The sequence below is a fragment of the Stegostoma tigrinum genome, chromosome 2 (genome assembly GCF_030684315.1).
Source record: "Stegostoma tigrinum isolate sSteTig4 chromosome 2, sSteTig4.hap1, whole genome shotgun sequence".
NCBI lineage: Eukaryota > Metazoa > Chordata > Chondrichthyes > Orectolobiformes > Stegostomatidae > Stegostoma > Stegostoma tigrinum.
The window spans coordinates 140,679,578-140,702,231 of record NC_081355.1 but is presented as its reverse complement, the minus strand read 5'-3'; the positions used below and the strand labels follow the sequence as shown (position 1 = coordinate 140,702,231).

The 22,654-nt window shown below is 39.2% G+C and overlaps 1 protein-coding gene across 2 annotated transcripts in view; it reads left to right on the top strand.

Annotated features, from left to right (window-relative positions):
* The window catches only part of rnf32 (ring finger protein 32), a 60,638-nt gene extending 38,748 nt beyond the window's left edge, over window positions 1-21,890 (top strand). For both annotated transcript variants that reach the window (XM_059642093.1, XM_059642083.1), the window contains 2 exons: window positions 18,566-18,733; window positions 20,237-21,890. In XM_059642093.1, the coding sequence (XP_059498076.1) occupies window positions 18,566-18,733; window positions 20,237-20,482 (414 nt within the window). In that variant the 3' untranslated portion in view covers window positions 20,483-21,890. The remainder of the gene's footprint in view (window positions 1-18,565; window positions 18,734-20,236) is intronic.
* Window positions 21,891-22,654: the final 764 nt, after the last annotated feature.

Below are 22,654 nucleotides of genomic sequence, written 5' to 3'. Positions count from 1 at the left end.
GTGAAGAGAGTAGTGGTTAGAGTGTGGCATTGATGATAGCCTGAGAGACTTTCAACTCTTTGGGATGTTTGAATTTCCTAGCCAGTATTTATCTTTATACCAGATCAACTCTATGGTCAAGTGTAGCTAGAGCTGAGACATGTTAGGGCCAAAAAAAATGACACCACAATTAGTGGCAGCCTTCCACTTTGTTAGAGCTTGCAACATGAGTTTATAAGCAAAACACAGACTAAGAAAATTCTGTGCTACACTGGTGGTAATATTAAAACCTCATCTACATTTTGGCACTATTAACAAGGTAACAGGCATGGTAAAATAAATGCAGCAGCAATGAGAGGGCCATAAAGTCATAATGCACAACTTATTTACCTTTGAGACTTAGCAGACTCCTTTGCATCCTTACCAATTATTAATTATTTAAGCTTAAAAGAACAAATCAGAATATCTCAATTTAACTTTTTATTCTTTTTTAATTGTTCATGGGACATGGGTATCTCTGGCTGGGCCAGCAATTATTGCCCACTCCTAATTGTTTTGGAGAAGGCGGTGATGATGTTGCTTCTTGAATCGCTGCAGATTATCCTGCAAGTTGTTCAAGGTTGTGGGTTTGGAAAATGCTGTTGAAGGTGCTTTTGAGTTACTGCAGTGCATTTTGTAGTTGGTACATAGGCCAGCACTTTGCAGTGGTGAAGGAAGTGAATGGCTAAGGAGATGGATATGGTGCCGATCAACTGGACTGCTTTGTTCTGAACGGTGTTGAGCTTCTTGAATATTGTTGGAGCTGCAGACTTGCAGGCAAGTATTCTGTCACATACCAACTTGCACCTTGTAGATGGTGGATAGGCTTTGGGAAGTCAGACAGTGAGTTATTTGGCGCAGACATCCTAGTTTCTCATTAGCTCTTGTAGAACAACTATATTTATATGGCTAATCCAATTCAGTTTCAATTATTTGTGTTTCATTTTAAATGGATTGTTGATGACATTTGCTTCTGTGTTTAGTGGTCCAGAAGTCCCAAATTTGACTTCTGAACTCATGATAATTATGTTAAAATATCGTTTGACAGACATAAAATTGTTTTGGAACTAATCATCGTGGTGTTTCTTTGAAAATCATTTGGAGGAAGCAGTTATACTGCATTAGTTAACATTTTTTGCATTATTCCACACTGGTGATTCATGTGTCATTCTCCAAATATAAACATTAATTATTCAAAGTATTTGTATAGACTGTAAGACTGTAAGATGTAGAAGCAGATGTAGGCCATTCAGCACATAGTCTGTTCTGGCATTCACAAGATAATGTCTGATACTCCACTTACCTGCTTTTTGTCTTAACTGTCAATTCGGTTAAAAATGTCAGCCTTAAATATATTTAACAATCCAGTCTCGACAGCCATCTGTGGTAAAGAATTTCACAGATTCATTACCCTCTGAAATAAGAAATTTTTCCTCATCTTTGCCTTAAAGGGGTAACTCTTTATTCAGTGATTATGCCCCTGATCTTAGACACTAACACAGAAAGAATACAATCTATCCTGTCAACTCCCCAAATAATCTTGCCTGTTTCAATAAGGTCTCCTCTCATTCTCTTCAACTCCAGTAAGTACATGCCCAGCCTACTCAACCTCCTCATAAGGCATACTCTCCACATCCAGGACCATCTTCATTATACTGACTCCAATGCCGGTATAGCTTTCCTTAAGTAAGTGGACCAAACTGTTCACAGTATTTCAACAGTGGAATGACTTGTTTGTATAGTTTTAGCAAGACTTCCTTATTTTTATGCTCCACTTCCTTTGAAATAAAGACCAGTATTCCATTTGCCTTCCCCGTTACCTGAAAATTGATGCTAGCTCGATTTATGCATGAGGACCTCCAAATTCTGTAGCTTTCTACAGTCTTTCTTCATTTAAATAGCAATTGGCTCATCTATTCTTCCTGCCAAAGTGCATATCTTTGCATTTTCCCACATTATGTTCCATCTGCCAAGATTTTGCCCACTCGCCTAACATCTGCAGATTCTGTGTTGCCCTTGCCTTTCCACTAATTGTTACATCATGTACATATTTGACTGTTGTACATTCACTTTCCTTATTCAAGCCTAAAGCACACACTGAAAACGCTTGTTGCCCCAACACTGATCACAATGGCATTCTACTAGTTTCAGGTTCCCAATCTGGAAATACCCCTTCATCCAAACCTTTGGTCATCTGTGCATTAACCAGTCTCTACATATGCTCATATACCAACGCCAACAGCATGGTTTCTTAACTTATTAATTACCCTAACACTCAGTGCCTTATCAAACTCCTTTTAGAAATCTAAACATATTCCATTTACTCATTCCCTGTTATCGATCCTGCTTGTTACCATCCTCAAATAATTCTAGTAAATTTGTTAGGTAAGCTATGCGACTCTGTTTGACCATATTAAATAATTCTATATTTTCTGCTTTTAAATCCTTTGTAAAAGACATAGCTTCCCAATGATAGATATTGAATTAACTGGCTTATAGGTACCTGTATTTTTGTCTCTTTCTACGTTTTAAATAAAGGTGTTGTATTCACAATTTGCCAATCCTCTGGGACTTTTCACGAATCTAAGGATTTTTGAAGGATTTCTTCCACTAGCTCTGTAGCAATACCAGTAACATCATAGGATGCATTCCATCAGGTCCAGGGGATATATAAGTCTTTAGCCCCAGTAGATACCCTACTACTGTTGCTCTAGAGATGTTTATTGTTTTCATTTCCTTTCCCCTTTTTGCCCCTTGAATATTTAGTAATTTTGGAATGCTGTTAGTGTTGCTACTATGAAGGCTGATTCAAAGTAACTATTTAAGTCCTCTGTCATTTTCTGGTTCCCCACTATTTCCCCAGCCCATTCTCAAAGGGCCCTATGTTCAGTTTGGCTTCTCTCTTTTTTATGCACTTAAAGGGATTATTGCTGTCAGTCTTGTTATTACTTCAAGTTTACCCTCAGAATTTAATTTCTCCCACTTAATTATTGTTTTGATCATCTTCTGTTGGTTTTTAAAACTTTCCTAATTTTCTTGTGTACCACAAATCTTTGCCACATTTTATGATAGTATCCATAATGTCCTTGGTTAATTATTAGTGGTTTATTCACTATCCAAGCATCCTACGTCCTCACTGGGTCATATCTTTGCTTAGAGTCATGAACTGTTTTCTTAAATGTCTGCCAATGTTCTTCAACAGCCTTGGCTTCTTAAATTCTATCCTTGTCTACATCAGCCAATCCACCCCTCATCTCTGTGTAATTGTCCTTGTTTAAATTTCGCACAGTTGTTTCTGACCCAGTTTGCTCATTCTCAAACTGAATGCTAAATTCTGTAACTTTATGGCCTCTTACTCAACAATCATTTGCTAAACTTGCTTTATTGCATATAACCAGATCAAAAATAACCTGATCCCTTATTGGATGTACAACATATTAATCTAGAAAACTGTTTGGAATACACTCTATGAATTATTTTTCAGGGCAGCCTTTGCCAATTTGATCTACCCAGTCTACTTGAGGATTGAAATCAGTCATGGTTGGTGTAATGCTATTTATGTGCCCTCATTTCCTCAGAATTATTCTGTGTGCTGCAGAACAGCTATTGTTATGGGGCCTGTTAGAGTACTCCTACCGGAGCTTTCAACCCCTCATTATTTACAAATAACAAGATTCAGGAAAGCTCCCAGTGGACTTTAAAAAATTAGTGTAACTCCCCTCTTCAAAATGAGAGGGAGACAAAATAAAGGCAAAGATAAATGAGTTAGCTTAGCATGTGTCATTGGAAAAATTTTGAGCCTTCTGAGAAGTATTTATCAGCAGAGCATTTACAAATACTTAATATAATCAAGGAGAGTCAAAATGGCTTAATAAAGGGGCCATCATGCCTGACAAAAGTTCTTTGAGAAGGTAACAAGCAGAATAGATAAAGGGGAACCAGTCAATGTAATACATTTGGATTTCCAAACGGTGTACAATAGGTATTACAAGTAAGGCTTCTTAATAAGATAAGAACACATGGTATTAGGGGTAGTATTTTTGCGTAGATAGAGAATTACCGAACTAACTTATGCTGCAGCTGTACAAAACTCTGGTGCGGCCACACTTGGAGTATTGTGTACAGTTCTGGTCACTGCATTATAAGAAGGATGTGGAAGCTTTGGAAAGGGTGCAGAGGAGATTTACTAGGATGTTGCCTGGTATGGAGGGAAGGTCTTATGAGGAAAGGCTGAGGGACTTGAGGCTGTTTTCATTAGAGAGAAGAAGGTTGAGAGATGACTTAATTGAAACATATAAAATAATCAGAGGGTTAGATAGGTTGGGTAGGGAGAGACTTTTTCCTAGGATGGTGACGGCGAGCACGAGGGGGCATAGCTTTAAATTGAGGGGTGAAATATATAGGACAGATGTCAGAGGTAGTTTCTTTACTCAGAGAGTAGTAAGGGACTGGAACGCTTTGCCTGCAACGGTAGTAGATTCGCCAACTTTAGGTACATTTAAGTCGTCATTGGATAAGCATATGGACGTACATGGAATAGTGTAGGTTAGATGGGCTTGAGATCGGTATGACAGGTCGGCACAACATCGAGGTCCGAAGGGCCTGTACTGTGCTGTAATGTTCTATGTTCTATAATGGAAGGCAGAGCATTGGGATAAATGATATATTTTCAGGATGACAATCTGTAACTAGTGAAGAATCATAGTGTTCAGTGCTAAGGCCACAATTATGTACAATATATATTAATGACTTAGATGTTGAAAGGGTCTAGGTCTGAAATGTCAGCTTTTGTGCTGCTAAGATGCTGCTTGGCCTGCTGTGTTCATCCAGCTTCACACTTTGTTATCTCGATTCTCCAGCATCTGCAGTTCCCATTACCTCTGATACTATTAACAAGTGTAAGGATGACAGAAAAAGACTATAGAGGAATGTACAGATTGAGGTAAGAGGGCAAAACCTGGCACATGGAATACAATGTGGGAAAGATATGAGGTTGTGCACTTTGCCATCTACAATCAAAAATATGAATATTATTTAAATGGGGGAAAATCCAGAAAGCTGCAATCCAGAGGAATTTGGGGGTTCCTGTGCATGAACCACAAAAGGCTCGCGCCTAGGTTCAGCAGGCAATTGGTAAAGCAAATGCATTGTTGGCCGGTATTTCAAAGGGGAGGGAGTATAACAGTGGGGAGTTCTTGCTAAAATTAGACAAGGCATTAGTTAGACGCCAGTTGGAAGACTGTGATCAGTCTTGTGCTCTTTATCTAAGGGAAGATGTATAGGCATTGGAGGCAGTCGAGAGAAGGTTCACTGGTTTGATTCTGAGATTATCTCATGAGTAGGTTTGGCCTGAACTCAGCAGAGTTTAGAAGAGTAAGAGGTGACCTTATTGAAACATATAGGGTCACTAGGGGGCTGCACAGGGCAGATTCTGAGAGGGTATTTCCCTTGTTGGAGAGTCTAGGACCAGAGGGCAAAATCTCAGAGCAAGTCTTACATCTTCAAGACAGAGGTAAGGAGGAATCCTTTTCTACCAGAATGTAGTTAATCTGTGAAAATATTTATTGCAGGGGTTTGTCAAGCCTGGGTTAGTGTTATTGGAATAACACAGGAAAGTGGAGTTGAGGATTATCAGATCCACCATGGTCAATTGAATGGTGAGCCAAATCAATGGGTCAAATGGCTTACTTCTGCTTCTACATTTTATGGTTTTATAATAAGCCAACTTCACTAACATCCAGCTGCCCGACAAAGCTGCAGGTTGGTTCTTTAGACCAATGCATCCGATTTAATTAGAAAAGGTCAGCTGATATCAGTGGTCGCGGCAGAAAGCAGACGTTTAAACACAGGTTAAATTGAACAGCTGTGGACAACTTTACAAGTTCTGTTAGTGATACAGTAGTTCCCATTAATCCATTTCAGTTTCTTAATAATTTAGATCAAAGCAGCCCAAAAGGTCACTGAAACTGTCTTACACCAATACCATATAGGAGAATGTTTACACGAAGGAGACGCGTTCCTTGGAATGTAGTGTGTTTCATGGTACAGTTCTTTGATCTTTATCTATAAATGTTCTTACAAATGTCTTGTAATTTAAGTATGGCCATTTATTGCAGCAATTAAATCTATTCAAATGCATCATATTATCAGCAGCTTTGCTGGGTGTATAGATGTTTTTAAAAAGGTGGTAAGTGGAGTCATTTGTGAAACAATTTGGTCAGCTTCATTTATTTCCCACAAAAGGGAAGCAGCCTTGTTTCATGATTTGAACAATTTTAATTTAAATCTCACCAAACAGTGTAATGGTCTTGAGGTTTGCTTAGTCGGACAGTTTCCTTTATCACACACAGATGGCAAACAATCTGTTACTAACTTGAAGTAGTTTTGAAACAGTGCGACAGGGAAGATATTAAACCAGTCAAGTCTTATCTTCATTGATATGCTGTAAATTCCTTGCTTTCAGTTTAGTTTTCAGGCTTACCAAAAGTCAATACATTAGTAACCAATTTGCTGACATTTAAATGAAAGTTTCCTAAGGTGGGCAAAGTCCATCAGCTTGCATTTGTTTGGATTTTAACTCCACAGGCATTGCACAGTCACCATACTAATGTTTAAATTGACTGTGGTTTTCCCCTTGTCCCATTTGAAGTGACATTTGGCATTATAAGTATTTCCTTCTGTTCTGACACAATGAAGAAGTTTTATAATTCAAAGTACTGCCTGAAAACCAACTAGATTTTAAAAAAGTATGAATGTCAGACATTAGAAATAAAAACAAAACTTTAGAAATGGTCATGATGTGGAGGTTGGACTGGGGTGGACAAGGCCAGAAATCATACACAACACCAGGTTATAGTCCATCAGGTTTATTTGAAAACACAAGCTTTCAAATCTGCTTCTTCAGGTATCAGTGAGAAACGTAGTATCAAACACAGAATTTATAAGTTAAACATCAAAGGGTCACACCACTGATGAGGATGTATTAAACAAACCTAAGATATTGTTAAATCTTTAATCAGTTAGAAGGTTTTAATTGATTAATATGTATAGGTAAATCCCCAAATTCCTTTCAAGTCACTGTCCCGATAGAACTAAAGGTTTTATCAATGTGATGAAGAGGTGAAATTTTAGGTCAGACAATGCAAATTAGGTATGAGGCCTTGTCTAGGATCTGTGTTTTGGTTTTGAGTCAGACTAGGTTTATTTCTAAAGTAGGAATTCATAAAACACCACTTTGACTCTAAAGCGGGTGCTTTTTGAACAAAATGGAATGTATCTCCCAATACAAATTCACCCCATAGATTTACGTGTGTGTGTGTGTGAGAGAGAGAGAGAGAATGGTGTGGTGGGATCACTTGCAGTGCAACATGAACCCAAGATCAGATCAGAGTTATTATCTAAAAGTCAAGCTACTTCTTCTGTTGTGCAACGTCTCTGGCATGCTGCAACATCCTGATCCCTGCACTAGTAACAAAACCCTCACTGCTCTCCTGTCAGACCACTGTAATCATCACCAAGCTAATAGCTGTTTACTGCATTCCCATAGCTCTCATAATTGCTGTTAAACTCTACAATACAAACACAACATGTGACTTGTCCAGCAATCCCAAATTCAGAGTTCACTGTTGTTTCATTGCAGGCTGCAAGGTTGGACACATGGCAGCAACAATCAGTAGTGAAAAGCAAAATTTGGTAAAATTGGGCCTATCTTTTCATCAGTGGGAAAGAAGCTAAATATTTTACATTTGAATCAATGATCTTTATAAATATGAGCAAGAAACATTGCATTGCTCGCTGTAAATAAGACATAGGCTTAACATTCAACAACAATGTTGATCTTCCCAAGCACTGATGATGCCTCAAGTTACAAGATTATTACAGATGTCCTTGTTTCAAAAGACAAAGCTCTGTTTTGACAAGGAAGAAGTATTTGGTAAAACTGCTTTAAAGAAAGGAAATGACTTTATAAATAAAGCATAGGAGAGCATTTTAAAATCCATCCACTTTCACAGCAGCTCACCATCACTTTCTCCCAGGCAATTAGGCATGGGCAATAAATGCTGCTGTTGCCACCAGTGCCAATATCCTATTAATGAATAATAAAACAAATTGAACCATAAGAATTCAAATTCAAAGCAAACCATTTGCATTAGCAAAACATACTAAATGTTCATGAAAGACTGATTAGTGCCCAATTTTGTCCAAGATTTTGGGTGTCCAAATTTGGGTACTACAAATTTACGAAGATTGTCAAAGCCATTAAGAATGAGTATAAGAGAGGTACATGAGAATTAATAAGGATGTGTGGCAGTGAAGGATTCCAAAAGATATCCAGGCTATTTGTTGACCACTGCCCTAGCCTAAGAATGCTTGAACCTTACAATATGTCTGAAAACAAACGAGATCTCAAAAACCTTTGGAAGTTTTGTTTTGCAATGTTTCTAATGCTTCCTTAGTGACATGTTTTTTGCAGGTAGGAATATATTGAAGGAGGAATAGGCTGTACAAATGTTTGAGGCTGCTATGCTATTTAATAAGATCATATCTGAACTGTATCACCTCTAATTCCCCACGCCATCCACCTGATGTGAATAGCCATATTCTACAGCCAGCTGAGTACAGGAACCTGCATCACAGGATGTCCCAAACTCAGATACAAAGATACTACACAAGGCCATCTCAGAGGCATAATTATTCTGAAGCATAATTATATTGAACTTGAAACATCAATTTTGTTTATCTCTGCATTGATGCTGTTAGTCCTGCTTAGTTTCTCCAGAACTTTGTCTTTTATTTTGGAGCCTGTAAATTGTGCCCTGCCAGATGGGGAAGAAATAACTGTGGACTGATCCAAATAGGGAAGTCTGTGTTATTAATACAGTGTGAACAACTGAGATGGGAATCAGATCCCTGCAGGACAAGTGAACATACCATGAAGAAACCCTTCCAGCAGTGACTTATTTTGTAATATTTGCAATTATGTGCAACATGTGAGATGACATCAACATACGGTGAACAGCTGATCGCCTGAAAACTTATCCAACAAAGCAATGGGAGAATCTATCACCAGTATAGCACAGAAATGGGTCATTCAACCTAACCAGTCTGTCTGGCCATTTATTCTTCACTCAAGCCTCTTTCCATATTTTTTCATCTAGGGAGTCTAGAACTATAGGTCATATTCTCAACGTAAGGGATTAGCCATTTAAGACTAAAGTGAGGAAAAATTTCTTCATTTAGAGCTTTGTGAAGCATTGGAGTTCTTTAACGGAGAGCTGTGGCTGGTCAGTGAATAATAATGTGTAAGATTGAGACTAAAAGAATTCAAGCATTTAGGAAATCAAAGGATATTGGGATAGGATGGGAATGTAGAGGTGTTGATATAGGCAGTTCAGACAAGATGCGATTGAATGGTACTGCTGGCCCAATAGCTTATACAGTTTATTTCTGCTCATATTTCTTCTCTCTTGCAAGAAACATGTCACTTAGTAAATATTGTAGACAATGCGAAAGAAAAATTCCAAAGGTTTTCAAGAATGCCTACGATCATGGAGCTCCCCTTGTTTGTAATTAAAACAGGAGAACACAGAAAAATGAAACCTATTGTAAATGCCCAGGTTTCTGTTCATTTATATGATTTTGTCATAAGTCTGGATAAATAATGAAGCTTATAGGAGAGGTGGGCAGGATTATGTAAACTGAAGAATAATAAGAATGATAATATTAAAAAGCAAGCAATTGCATGGTGGAAAGACAAGCACTCTCAATTCCTTTAGCACCCGTTGCATTTTTCTGCTTTCCTAATAGACAGAAAGCAAACCAACTTAATAATAATTTACAAATAATTTTTTTAAATTAATAATAATGAACACTGATTTATACTTCTCAAAGCATAAGTGTGCAATCATGGAATGCTGTAAGTGAAACAACAAATAAAGTCCCTTCATAACATTTAATGTAGTTAGTCACTGTAGATCAATGAGCCTGATGATACATTCGGCATCAAGTGACAACGTCCATATTATTATAAAACACATCCTCTGATTCACTTTGAGCAATGTCACTGGGAGATCCACCACTGTGGAAAGTTACAACTTGTTCAATGTCAGTCCTTAAAAAAAGCAAATCTTAAACCATCAGGTACACACTGAAATGTGTTTCCTGGTGTGCTGGTGACTTAAAATGGGGCCGAGTCATATTCAGGACAACTTGAGTATTGCACTCCCATTCGCAGTTGAGTTTTTATTTAAAAGTGAAATTATCACTAATCTATAACACATATGTAAATTGTTGAATTATTAATTTGGAAACTTTTAAAACTCTCAAGTAGAACATAGAACATAGAACATTACAGCATAGTACAGGCCCTTCGGCCATCGATGTTGTGCCGACCTGTCATACCGATCTCAAGCCCATCTAACCCACACTATTCCATGTACGTCCATGTGCTTGTCCAATGACGACTTAAATGTACCTAAAGTTGGCGAATCTACTACCGTTGCAGGCAAAGCGTTCCATTCCCTTACTACTCTCTGAGTAAAGAAGCTACCTCTGACATGTGTCCTATATCTTTCACCCTTCAATTTAAAGCTATGTCCCCTCGTGCTTGCCGTCACCATCCTAGGAAAAAGTCTCTCCCTACCCAACCTATCTAACCCTCTGATTATTTTATATGTTTCAATTAAGTCATCTCTCAACCTTCTTCTCTCTAATGAAAACAGCCTCAAGTCCCTCAGCCTTTCCTCGTAAGACCTTCCCTCCATACCAGGCAACATCCTAGTAAATCTCCTCTGCACCCTTTCCAAAGCTTCCACATCCTTCTTATAATGCGGTGACCAGAACTGTACACAATACTCCAAATGCGGCCGCATCAGAGTTTTGTACAGCTTCACCATAACCTCTTGGTTCCGGAACTCGATCCCTCTATTAATAAAAGCTAAAACACTGTATGCCTTCTTAACAGCCCTGTCAACCTGGGTGGCAACTTTCAAGGATCTGTGTACATGGACACCGAGATCTCTCTGCTCAAACCAGGTGTAGAGCTGGATGAACACAGCAGGCCCAACAGCACCTTAGGAGCAGGAAGGCTGGGAGAGAGATCCCATGAGGTATGTCCGGAGGGAGGGAGAGAGATCCCCTGAGGTTTGTCCGGTGGGATGGATGCTGCTTGGCCTACTGTGTTCGTCCAGCTCTACACCTTGTTATCAAAAATATAGTAATACTGTCTTTCCAAAAACAACAAAATCTAGGTCTCTCTCAATGCACTTCATACTTCTGTCAATAGAACTTGACCTTGGTTTTCAGGATATGCAACTTAGTCAGCACGACTAAAACTGAATTTGGTTGTAAACAGTTATTAACCTCAAACTAGGAGATGAATACGTGTTTCAGAAGTGATAACTTAGGGGCCGAGTTATCTTCTTTAATTGCTGACAATGGTTTAGTTGAGAATTAAATAATCTCTGCATATATTTCTCAAAGAAAAGTTTGCTTTTTTACTTTGAATGTTAGCTCAGTGTGCAGCCAAATCAAATGAAGGACAAATAGCTTCAGGATGAGCATGCTTAATGAATCTGACATTGTACAGCCTTGGCACAGCTACAACCCACTGCAGTGTGATGAAAGGTAAATTAGCTGACAGTGTTGTGGCTAAGGAGCTGGCACATGACCAGTCTGAATGGGAAAACTGGATTTGTGAGACAGTGTAGAATTGAAATCAGTTTAAATTTGCTCAAAGTCAGCTTTGAGTTCAGTCTCAATATTGTTGGTTTTAATCTCCTCGCTGTTTTTATTCCACACTAAGCCAGTGCTAATTTTCAAAATGTTCAATTTGCTTTTTTGTTTCGGAAACATTAATACAGGTTACTGCTCTTGAAAACACAATTACCATTTTGCCAAGGTGACCATATAAAAACAAAAGACTGATATAACTTTTCATATGTCAGGACCTGCCCTATTTTGCAGACCGCAGCAGTAATGAAACTGGGCATGCAATACAAGAATCTGAAATAATACTGTGCATTTCATTATTTTGGAAGGTCCCAGTGACTTTTTTCATCCACTCATAGAATGTGGGTGTTGCTGGCTGTCCAGCATTTATTGCCCATCCCTAGTTGCCCTTGAGAAGGTGGTGGTGGGCTGCCTTCTTGACTTGCTGCCCTCCCTGTGCTGTAGATACCCCTACAATACTGTTAGGGGGGTAATTCCAGGATTTTGACCCAGTGACAGTGAAGGAATGGCGATATATTTCCAAGTCAGGATGGTGAGTGGCTTGGAGGGGAACTGGGTTCCAGTGTGGCTACTTATTTTTTTCATTTGTGGGACATGGGCATCGCTGGCTGGCCAGCGTTTCTTGCCCCTCCCTTGTTGCCCTTGAGAAGGTGATGGTGAGCTGCCTTCTTGAATTGCTGCAGTTGCCCTGTTGTAGGTTGACCCACAATGCCATAAGGGAGGGAATTCCAGAATTTGATGCAGTGACAGTGAAGGAATGGCGATATATTTCCAAGTCAGGATGGTGAGTGGCAAGAGGGGGAACTTGAAGGTGGTGATGTTCCTATATCTGCTGCCCTTATCCTTCTAGATAGATATGATTGTGAGTTTGGAAGGTGCTGTCTGAGGTTCTTTGGTGAATTTCTGCAGTACATCTTGTAGATAGTACACACTTCTGCAACTGAGCGTCAGTGGTGGGAGGGCGTGTGTGCTTATGGATGTAGTGCCAATCAAGCAGGCTGCTTTGTTTTGGATGCTGTTGAGCTTCTTGAGTGTTGTTGGGGCTACACTCACCCAGGTGGGCAGTATTCCATCACACCCCTGACTTGTGCCTTGCAGATGGTGGACAGGCTTTGAGGAATCAGGAGGTGAGTTACTCGCCGCAGTATTCCTAGCTTCTGACCGGCTCTTGTAGCCACTGTGTTTATGTGGTGAGTTCAGTCATCTGGTAAATGATAACCCCCAAGATGTTGATAGTGTTTACATTATCTTTTATTGGTGATGGTCATAGCCTGACATTTGTATGGCACACATACTACTTGCCACTTGTCAGCCCAAGCCTGGATATTGCCCAGATCTTGTTGCATTTGAACATGGACTGCTTCAGTATCTGAGGAGTCATGAATGGTGCTGAACATTGTGCAATCATCAGTGAACATCCCCACTTCTCACCTTATGATAGAGGGACGGTTGTTGATGAAGCAACTGAAGATGGTTGGGTCTAGGACAACAACCTAAGGAATTCCTGCAGAGACATCCTGGAGCTGAGATGACTGACCACCAGGAACCATGACCATCTTCCTATGTGTCAGATATTGGAGCATCCAAGCATTGGAGAGTTTGCCCCTATTATCTGTTGACTCCAGTTTTGCTTAGGCTCCGTGATGCCACACTCAGTGGAACGTAGCCTTGATACCAAGGGCTGTCACTCTCACCTCACCTCTGGAATTCAGCTGTTTTGTCTCTGTTTGAATCAAGGCTGTAATGAAGTCAGGAGCTGAGTGGCCTGGGTGCAACCTAAGTAAACATCTCTGCCCTAGTCCTTCTATGTGGAAGTGGGCAATGAGTTTGAAAGGTGCTGTCTAAGGATCTTTGGTGAATTTCTGCAGTGCATTTTAAAATTTATCTGTTAACTAGATGTGGACATTGCTGGCCAGACCATTATTTATTGCCCATCCCTAATTGCCAGTTGAGACTCAAGCATATTGCCAGGTAAAGCAAACAGAGATTTCCTCCTCTGAAGGACATGAGTGAACCAGATGGGTTTTTCCAACAATCAGCAATGGTTTCATGGTTATTAGATTTTTAATCCAAGATTTTTTAATTAAATTCAAATTCCACCTGGTGGGATTTTAACCTGGATCCCCAGAACACTACCTGGGTCTCTGGATTTTTTTTGTTGTGATAATTGGCGGAGGGTTGCTTCTCAGACTGGAGGCCTGTGACCAGGGGTGTTCCACAGGGATTGGTACTGGATCCACTTCCGTCATTTATACAAATTATTTAGATGAGAACATAGAATCCATGGTTAGTAAGCTTGTGGATGACACCAAAATTGGTGGTATAGTAGACAGTGAAGAAGGTTATCTAAGATTACAAAGAGATCTTGATCAACTGGGTCAATGGACTGAAGAGTAGCAAATGGAGTTTAATTTGGATAAATGTGAGGTATTACATTTTGGTAAAACAAATAAGGGGAAGACTTACACAATTAAAAGTATGGCCTTGGGGAGTGTTGTAGAACAGAGAGACCTAAGGTTTCAGGTACATAATTCTTTGAAATTTGCATCCCATAAAAATAGTGTAGTTGAGATGCTGTTTAGTATGCTTGCCTTTATTGTTCAGATCTTTGAGTACAGAAGTAGGGATGTTATGTTGAGGTTGTTCAGGACATTGGTCAGGCATTTTCTGGAGTACTGTGTCCAGTTCTGGTCACCCTGTTATAGTAAGGATAATATTAAGCAGGAGAGGGCTCAGACGTGATTTACCAGGATGTTGCTCAGAACAGAGGTTTAAGTTACAAGGAGAGGCTGAGAAGGCTGGGCTTTTTCAGTGGAGTATAGGAGGTTGAGAAATGACCTTATAAAGGTTTATAAAATCATGAGGGGTATTGATAAGGTGAATAGTAGGTGTTTTTCTCCGCCTGGGGTGGGGAATTTCAAGACTGGGCGCATATTTTTAAGTTGAGAGGAGAAAGACTTAAAAAAGACATGATGGGCAACTATTTTTTTTACACAGTGTGTCCATGTGTGGAATGAACTTCCAGAAAAAGTGGTGGTTGTGGGTACAGTTACAATATTTAAAAGACATTTAGATAAGTGCATGAATAAGAAATTTTTAGAGGGATATGGGCAAAGGGTACTAATTTAGTTTGGAATTATGGTTGGCATAGCCTAGTTGGATCAAAGGGTCTATTTCTGTGTTGTATGACTCTATGACTTTAATAGCACTAGGCCATCATCTCCCCTCTTGTGGATAGTACACACTGCTGCTACTGAGTGTTGTTGGTGGAGGGAATGGAGGTGTTTTTGGTTGCAGTGACAATTAAGTCCTGGATAGACTCACGCTTCTTGAGTGTTGTTAGAGCAGCACTCATCTAGTCAATTGGGGTGTGTTCCAGCACACTCCGAAGCTATGCCTTGTAGATGATGGGCATGCTTTGGGGAATCAGGAGTTGAGTTACTCGCCGCAATATCTGTAGTCTCTGATCTGCACTTGTAGACGCTGTGTTTATGTGGCAAGAGCAGTTGAGTTTCTGGCCGATGGTAACTCCCAGGATGTTGATGGTAGGGGATTCAGTGATGGTAACACCACTGCATGTCAATAGGTGGTGCTTAAATTATCTCTTATTGGAGATGGTCATTGACTGACATTTGTGTGGCCTGAATGTTACTTGCCACTCAAAACATTGACTTTGTTTTTCTCTCTACTGATGTTGCCAGACCTGCTGACATTCTTCAGCACTTCAGATTTCCAGCATCTGCAGTTGCTTTTATTATACTATTTAAATGTATTCAGGAACTTAACTGGCCAGCATCAGGCCAATGATTCAGGCCATGAGAGGAGAGAAATCTAACACCAAGTACTGCCAGCCAATCTAGATCCAGGCAAGAAGGAACATTATCAAAGAGTCACCTTTTTTAGGCAGAGAGGTGGAGGATTTCATATTTCAGAGGGTAGTGAATTTGTGGAATTCTTTACCACTGGGGGCTGAGAGGTTGGGTCATTAAGTATTTTTAAGGCTGAGGTAGACAGATTTTTAATTAGTATATGAAAGAAGCATTATAGGGGAAAGGCAGAAAGTAAAGTTGAAAGCTATCAGTACCAGCCATGATTTTATTGAATGGCCTTCTTCTACTCCAACATTTAAGTTCTGAGGATGTTACGTATATTATAACCATCATCTTGCCTTGCTACCTTCTATCATTTATGTGTATAGGTGCCTCTGACCTACACCCCCTCTAGAATTGTACCCTTGATTGGATGTCGTCATTATATGTCATTTGCCATTTATCAAACGTAGCCTGAATGCTGGCCAGGTCTTGCAATACACGAATACAAACTGTTTCAGTATCTGAGGAGTCACGAACATGATCATCAGCAGACATCCCCACCTTTGACTTTATGATGGAGATAAGACTTTTGGTGCCTTTTAAGGATGTCCTGAAGCTGAGATATTGGACATCCAACAACCACAGCCGTCTTCTTTCCTGCTACGTACAACTCTAACCTGTGGAGAATATTACCCCCCTCTATTCCCATGGACTCCAGTTTTGCGAGGGTGCCTTTGTTATGCATTTGGTGAAATACATGAATATCAAGGGTAGTCAGTCTTGCCTCCTTTCTTCAGTTCAGCTTGTTTGTCCACTTTTGGAACAAAGCTGCAATGAGGTCAGAAGGCAAGCAGCATAACAGAATGCAAACCGTGCTGTCCTGTCTTTTAATGCCATATGTTTCTATTAATTGTTTTCAGATGACAGCATGTTTAATGTAGGATATGTTTTATGTAGGATATGTTTTAAAGCCAAAAATAGAAATTTTAAATCAGATTAATGCAGAATTTGGGTTGAATTTAGTTTTAATAGTTAGAAATTTATGCAAGGACACAATGACCTTGCTGTAAACTCAGATTTTTGCTTGTCACATCAAATGCTGAACAGGGTGTCTTAGATCTATGTAAATTCTCCTGTGCATCTTCTCCTTCCAGTTTTCTGCTGTTGTATTGTATTGAAAATGTATGTTGTGCAAAGCAAAAGCCTGTTTCAAGTCATGTAAGATTACATTTGGAATTAAGTATAGGGAGAACTAAAGTGATAATAAATGGGATTTTTTTTCTGCACATTTTGGTTTTGACAACGTGAAGGTATATTTGGCAGCAGATTAAACAACAATTTTTTTTAAAAATCTGGAAGTTCCAAAAATCTAGCTAACCACATACCTTTGAGTTCAGTTTCCATTTGATGTCAACCACCTTTGTAAATCCTAAAAGTGATCAAGTGTGCTTGCCTTCCACTGTTCCACTTAATATACAGATTATAATACAATGATGGAAAGTAACATCGCTTACAAATTGTCCCTTGACACATTTTGTAGTCTATGCGGGTTACAGGTTGGACGGAGGAGGAGGAGGAGGAAGCAGCTGAATTGAGGGAGTATTTATGTAATGGAAATTTTGGCTATATTCCTGATTATTGAAGCCAATCATTTTGGATGATTGTTAGTTACAAATAATGAACAGCTCATGTTATTCAGATTTCCAATCTACTAAAAGCCTGTGTTGAACCACAAACCATAACCCAGCACTATAAAATATTCCCAAAAGGACTGGAAACAATTATATCTTACATTGAATGGTTTTACTGAACTGTATTTGTCTATATATTAAGAGGCACCAGACTTCAAAGTAAATGAATTGTGTGTAAAATGTTGAGATAGTTGAGGAATATAATAAGACACTAACTACTGACATCTTCTAAAGTTTTTACATTGAATTATTACAGAAATCAATGTACCACAAAATGATTAATTTAACTTGCACGTGTATTGAGCATATAATTTTAAAAAATGCAAATTTTCTGCTTAGGCAGGAGCTTGAGGCAAGGACAAGGGAGGGACTTATATAAGAAATAGCTAAATGCTCGGAAGACATGGAGGTTTGTATTCTTGTTTCAGAACTCCAGCATCCACATATCTTTGGCTTATTTTATGCGACAGTTTGTGTTCCAGGGAAAAACATTCCATTAGGATAAAAATTTATCTTGATGACTGGTAGTAGAACCAAACTTAGTATTATTTGTGGTGTCATCCATTTGCTGTTGGTACCTTTGCTTCCGAGCCGCTATAATTATACCCCACTGCAAGGCACGAGTACAAATTCATTGCTGATACACCAGCACAGGACTGTGGGATTGTCTTTCAAATGAAACATTAAACTGAGGCCACATTAGCCTCCTCCAGTGGCTGTAAAAGTCAGAGAAGAAGAGCAGGGTAGTAGTTATCCCTGGCGTGCTGGCCAATATTCATCTCTCAGTCAAATTCATGAAAAACAGATTATCTGGACATTATCACATTGTTTCTTGTAGGGGTTCACGGTACACATGTCCCCTGTGATATAGCAATGACTCCATACTTTAAGTAGTACTTTCTGGCTTAAAAAAACTTTGCAACATCATTGCCCCTGAAAAAACAGTATACAAGTAAAGAAGGGTCTAGGCCCAAAACATCAGCTTTTGTGCTCCTAAGATGCTGCTTGGCCTGCTGTGTTCATCCAGCTTCACACTTTGTTATCTTGGATTCTCCAGCATCTGCAGTTCCCATTATCTCTATACAAGTGGAAGTCCTTTTTCTAATTTTCTATAATAATACTTTAGCAGTTGACAGTCTGAAACGGTGTAGGAACTTGCACAGGTCATGTACACAGGCTGTCACATGCTTTGTAGAAGGTTAGCCGTTATTCATTATTTTTAATTCATTTAAATTACAATACCACTGTTGAGCTTGTGAACTATCCATTTCTATTCGTTAGACTACTAACCAACAAAATGTTGTGTTTCCACAGCTACAAGAGATTAATGACAGATTGGTGAGGTCATGCAAAGTGGATATTGATAAACTCTTTTCTGAAATTGATCAGTCAGTGGCTACAAACAGAAGAGTGCTTCAGCAATTAGAGAGGCAATGTGTTCACGTTATATCAGAAGAAGAGTGGGAACGAATACAACTTAAGGTTAGTATTAAGAAGTCTCATTTCCAATCAGATTAGGGTGCAGTTTAATAATGTGAGAGTACATCTCCAACAATTTAATGTAAAATGACATTTTAATATTGTCCATGCCCTAAGACATAAAGGGTGTTTTGGGGCAAAAAAAAAGGCAGACAACTATTATGCTGGCTTTTAACCCAATACCCAGGGATTTTGTGAGAATCCTGGGATCATGCAAAGTAACAAATGAATATGACTTCTGTACATATACCCAAACTGATGAGAATGTCATGTCACTAGGGCGACTGTTTCACTGCACAGGTTTGACTTCCTTCCGATTAATGGCCACAGACTTGAAATGTTAACTCTTGTGTCTCTATGCTGTCAGATCTGCTAATTACTCACTGCATTTTCTGCCTTTATTCCAGATTTGCAGAATCCACAATATTCTGCTTTTAATTAATTTGTTGCTCTATTCCTAAACAGACTTGCTGCTAAGTGCATCCTAAAAGTCAATGAAGAAAAATGCTGAATTGTTTCATTTTGTATCTCATCACACTAAGGCACTGATATTGAGTTGATCGATCTCTGGTTAGACCCCAGCCAGCTGGAATATTGTGTCCAATTCAATACAGTAGGAAGGATAGCGAGGCTTCGAGAGGACACAGGAGAATCACAAGAATGGTACCAGGGATTCTGGCAAGAGCAAACTGGATTACTACATAAGGAAGAATATGCATTAAGCTCATGGATAAATCACAAAAAGCTAGCATATTAGTGCAGTGGGTAATTGAGAAGGCAAATAGATTGGTTGCCTTTAATTCAAATAGAATGATTAAAAAAAAAAAGAGAAATCTTGCTAAAACTATCCAAGGCAGGAACAAGACACCTAGAATAGTGTGAATCATTTTGTTCCCCTAATCCAAGAAAAGATAAGGCCACAAGAAATAGGAACAGGATTAGGCCATTCAGGCCATTGAACCTACTCTGTCATTCAATAGGATCATGGCTGATCTAACGTTCCTCACATCCACTTCCCTTCTTTCCCTCTAACCCTTGATTCCCCTATGGATCAATGATCTATCTCAGTCTTAAATATACACAAGGACTCTGCTCCACAGCTCTTTGTAACAAGTAGTTCAAAGACACTCAAACCACTGAAAGAATTCCTCCTCATCACAGTCTTAAATTGGACAATGGGAGAGATAGTCAACTGGGCAGAAAGCTAGTCAAGAGGTCAGTGGGCAGTCAACTGACCAGAGGAGTTGTCTTTTGGATTGTTTATTTACTTGTGAAGTAGTTAACCATTCCTGAGTTCCTATCCAGTTAAGTAAATCAGAATTCTGATTTTTGGTTGATATTCAAAGCAGAGTCTTAATTTCAAGGCCTAGGCTACTTTAAAACCACAACCCTGCTACTTGAATACAGAGCAAATAGACTTGACTGGAAATTCCTCTCCTCATCATGTTGTTATGACTTTCACCCTTTGCTCTCTTGTTAAACATACATTATTTTGACTTTTCTCAGGCAATACTCAGGGAGGTATTCGATTGTCCAATTTGCATCACTCCACTGGATCATTTTAGAAGTTCAACATGCCACGTGGCTGCTGATGGAAGAGAGAATTGTGGTCCGTCTGGGCGGCAAACAGTGCTGTTGTCCTGCTCTCACACCTTCCACTACACTTGCTTGAAAGCCTTTGAGGACTTTTCTGAGGGAGAGAAACATATTTGCCCATTATGCAGATCAACCTATGAAAAGAAGATTTTATGAAAATTAAAATGAAGCTTTTTTTCTTGCAATTCAAAACAACTAACTCCGCAAATATCTTAGATTATTTAATATTTGAATAAAAGCCTCCTCATGGTCTCGCTTTATCATTTTACATGTGGCAGAATGGTGTTTATGCAGCCTGTGTGGATTGTGCGCAAGAATCGGGAGCCATGTGGTCAAAGGACAGCCCTTACCACCCAGCAGTCACTCTATGTCTCGCTGTAGTGATGCAAATGTAGATAAAATAACAGACTATTGCAGGATTAAGGAATTATACCCTCTTACAGGGATATTGGATATTGACCGGCTTGCTATTAACCCTGTAACCTTATACAATGCTAAATCGAAAACATGCTGCTTTAAGAAAATCTCTTGAAAGCATTCTATAAACTCGTCAACTAGACTACTACTGCCACATTAGTCTACGTGTAAACTGGAAGAAACAAAGTCCCACATGATTTGTCCCTTTATAAAAAGCACCCAATATTTCTTGTTGTATACCTAACCCCACATTGTGATTAATGTTATGGGGCCAGTAGACCGGTCTCACTTGTGACTTCTGCCACCTGCTACTCATTTCCACCCAGACCAATTCCACAACTAATCATTTGAACCAAAGTAATCTCAACTATTGTGCACGTGTCACCCCTCAGCTTTTACCTAGCCTCCAATTTTTTTTCCTTGAAAGCCCTATTTACAATTAATTAATAAATAATTAATAAATTTGGAATAAAAAGCTAATCTCAGCACCAATGAGCATAAAACTAATATATTTTGTTAAATCTCATCTTGTTCACTACCTAACATGGTGTGCTCAGGCATACAAGGCTATGGGTCAAGTGTTGGAAAATGGGATTAGAATGGTTGGGGTGCTGGCACAGACTCAGACTGAAGGGCCTTTGTCTATGCTGCAAATCTCTCGGATTCTAGACCCACAGCAACTTGGTTGACGCTTAGCAGCTTTGAAGTGGCCAAGCAAACCAAACTGCTACAGAAACATCAAAGAAAATATAACTGTACAATCCACCTAAGCACTGATCTATTCACTGCCCTTTATGTACAGCTTCCGCTAACACCACATCCAGTCTTGAAGTGTTATACCCAAAACACTGACTGCTCCTTTCCTTCAGATGCTGCCTGGCCTGTTGTGTTCTTCCAGTGTCCTGTTTCCATCTTCCAATTCACCTTGGCTTCCAGCATCTGCAGTTCTTTTGTCACTGAATCGAAGGCTTAGCTGTCACTGAAAAATATGTCAATAAATGGATCTCAATACGGAGTGTGGTGATAGTGCTCCTACCTTTAAATCATGAGGGTGGGTTTGAAACCCACCTGCTCCAGAGGTATGTTGCAACACGTCTGACCAGGTTTGTTAAAAATAATTACAAACAAGCTTTATGAAAAGCAATTCAAGTACATAGGCTGAAACACAGACAGTGTGGTCTGGACTTCTCTCCACGCATAAAACAGACCACGAATGTAATTAATGCCAATAATATGTCAAATACATGTGTCAATAATCAAGTAAGGAATACAGCAGATTGAGAGAGGGAACAACTCTAACTAAGTTGGTCTTAAAGAGGGTTTATAGCCTTTTCTCCAACCAATACACTGTCACAGCATACAAAGAATTAACAATAAAAAGTCATATTTAGGATGCAACTGAATATGGCTGAAATCTATCCAAGCTCTACAAGCATAGCTAAAAGTTAGGATACAATAGAACCACTGCAGTACCTTTGTCAATGCAGTTTTTCTACATTGCTGTTACTTCCAAACCAAATATTAAAAATATATACTTGTGTCACACTGGGTTTCTATAGTGAAATGAAATTTCAAACAAGTATGAACGCAGCATTCGTACTGTTGCTGTAAAATCTCTCTCTTCCCAAATATCCACCAACAGTAGTAAAAGAATTCGAATACAGCTATTCATGGATCAACAGTGTAGAATTCAGGACTTTAAGTCTTGATTTTAAGACTCCTGTTCTGCAGGAAGAAACTTGCAATTACACAGCAAATTTAATGTTGAAATAATCGCTAAGGTGCTTCACAGGAGTTTACACCAACCCAAAGGAGGAGGGTATTAGAGGAGACATTGTTTAGTCAAACAGTTAGGTTTTCAAGACATTCTTGAAAATTGTATCTTTCAGGCACTGGTGTAATTACTGGAAA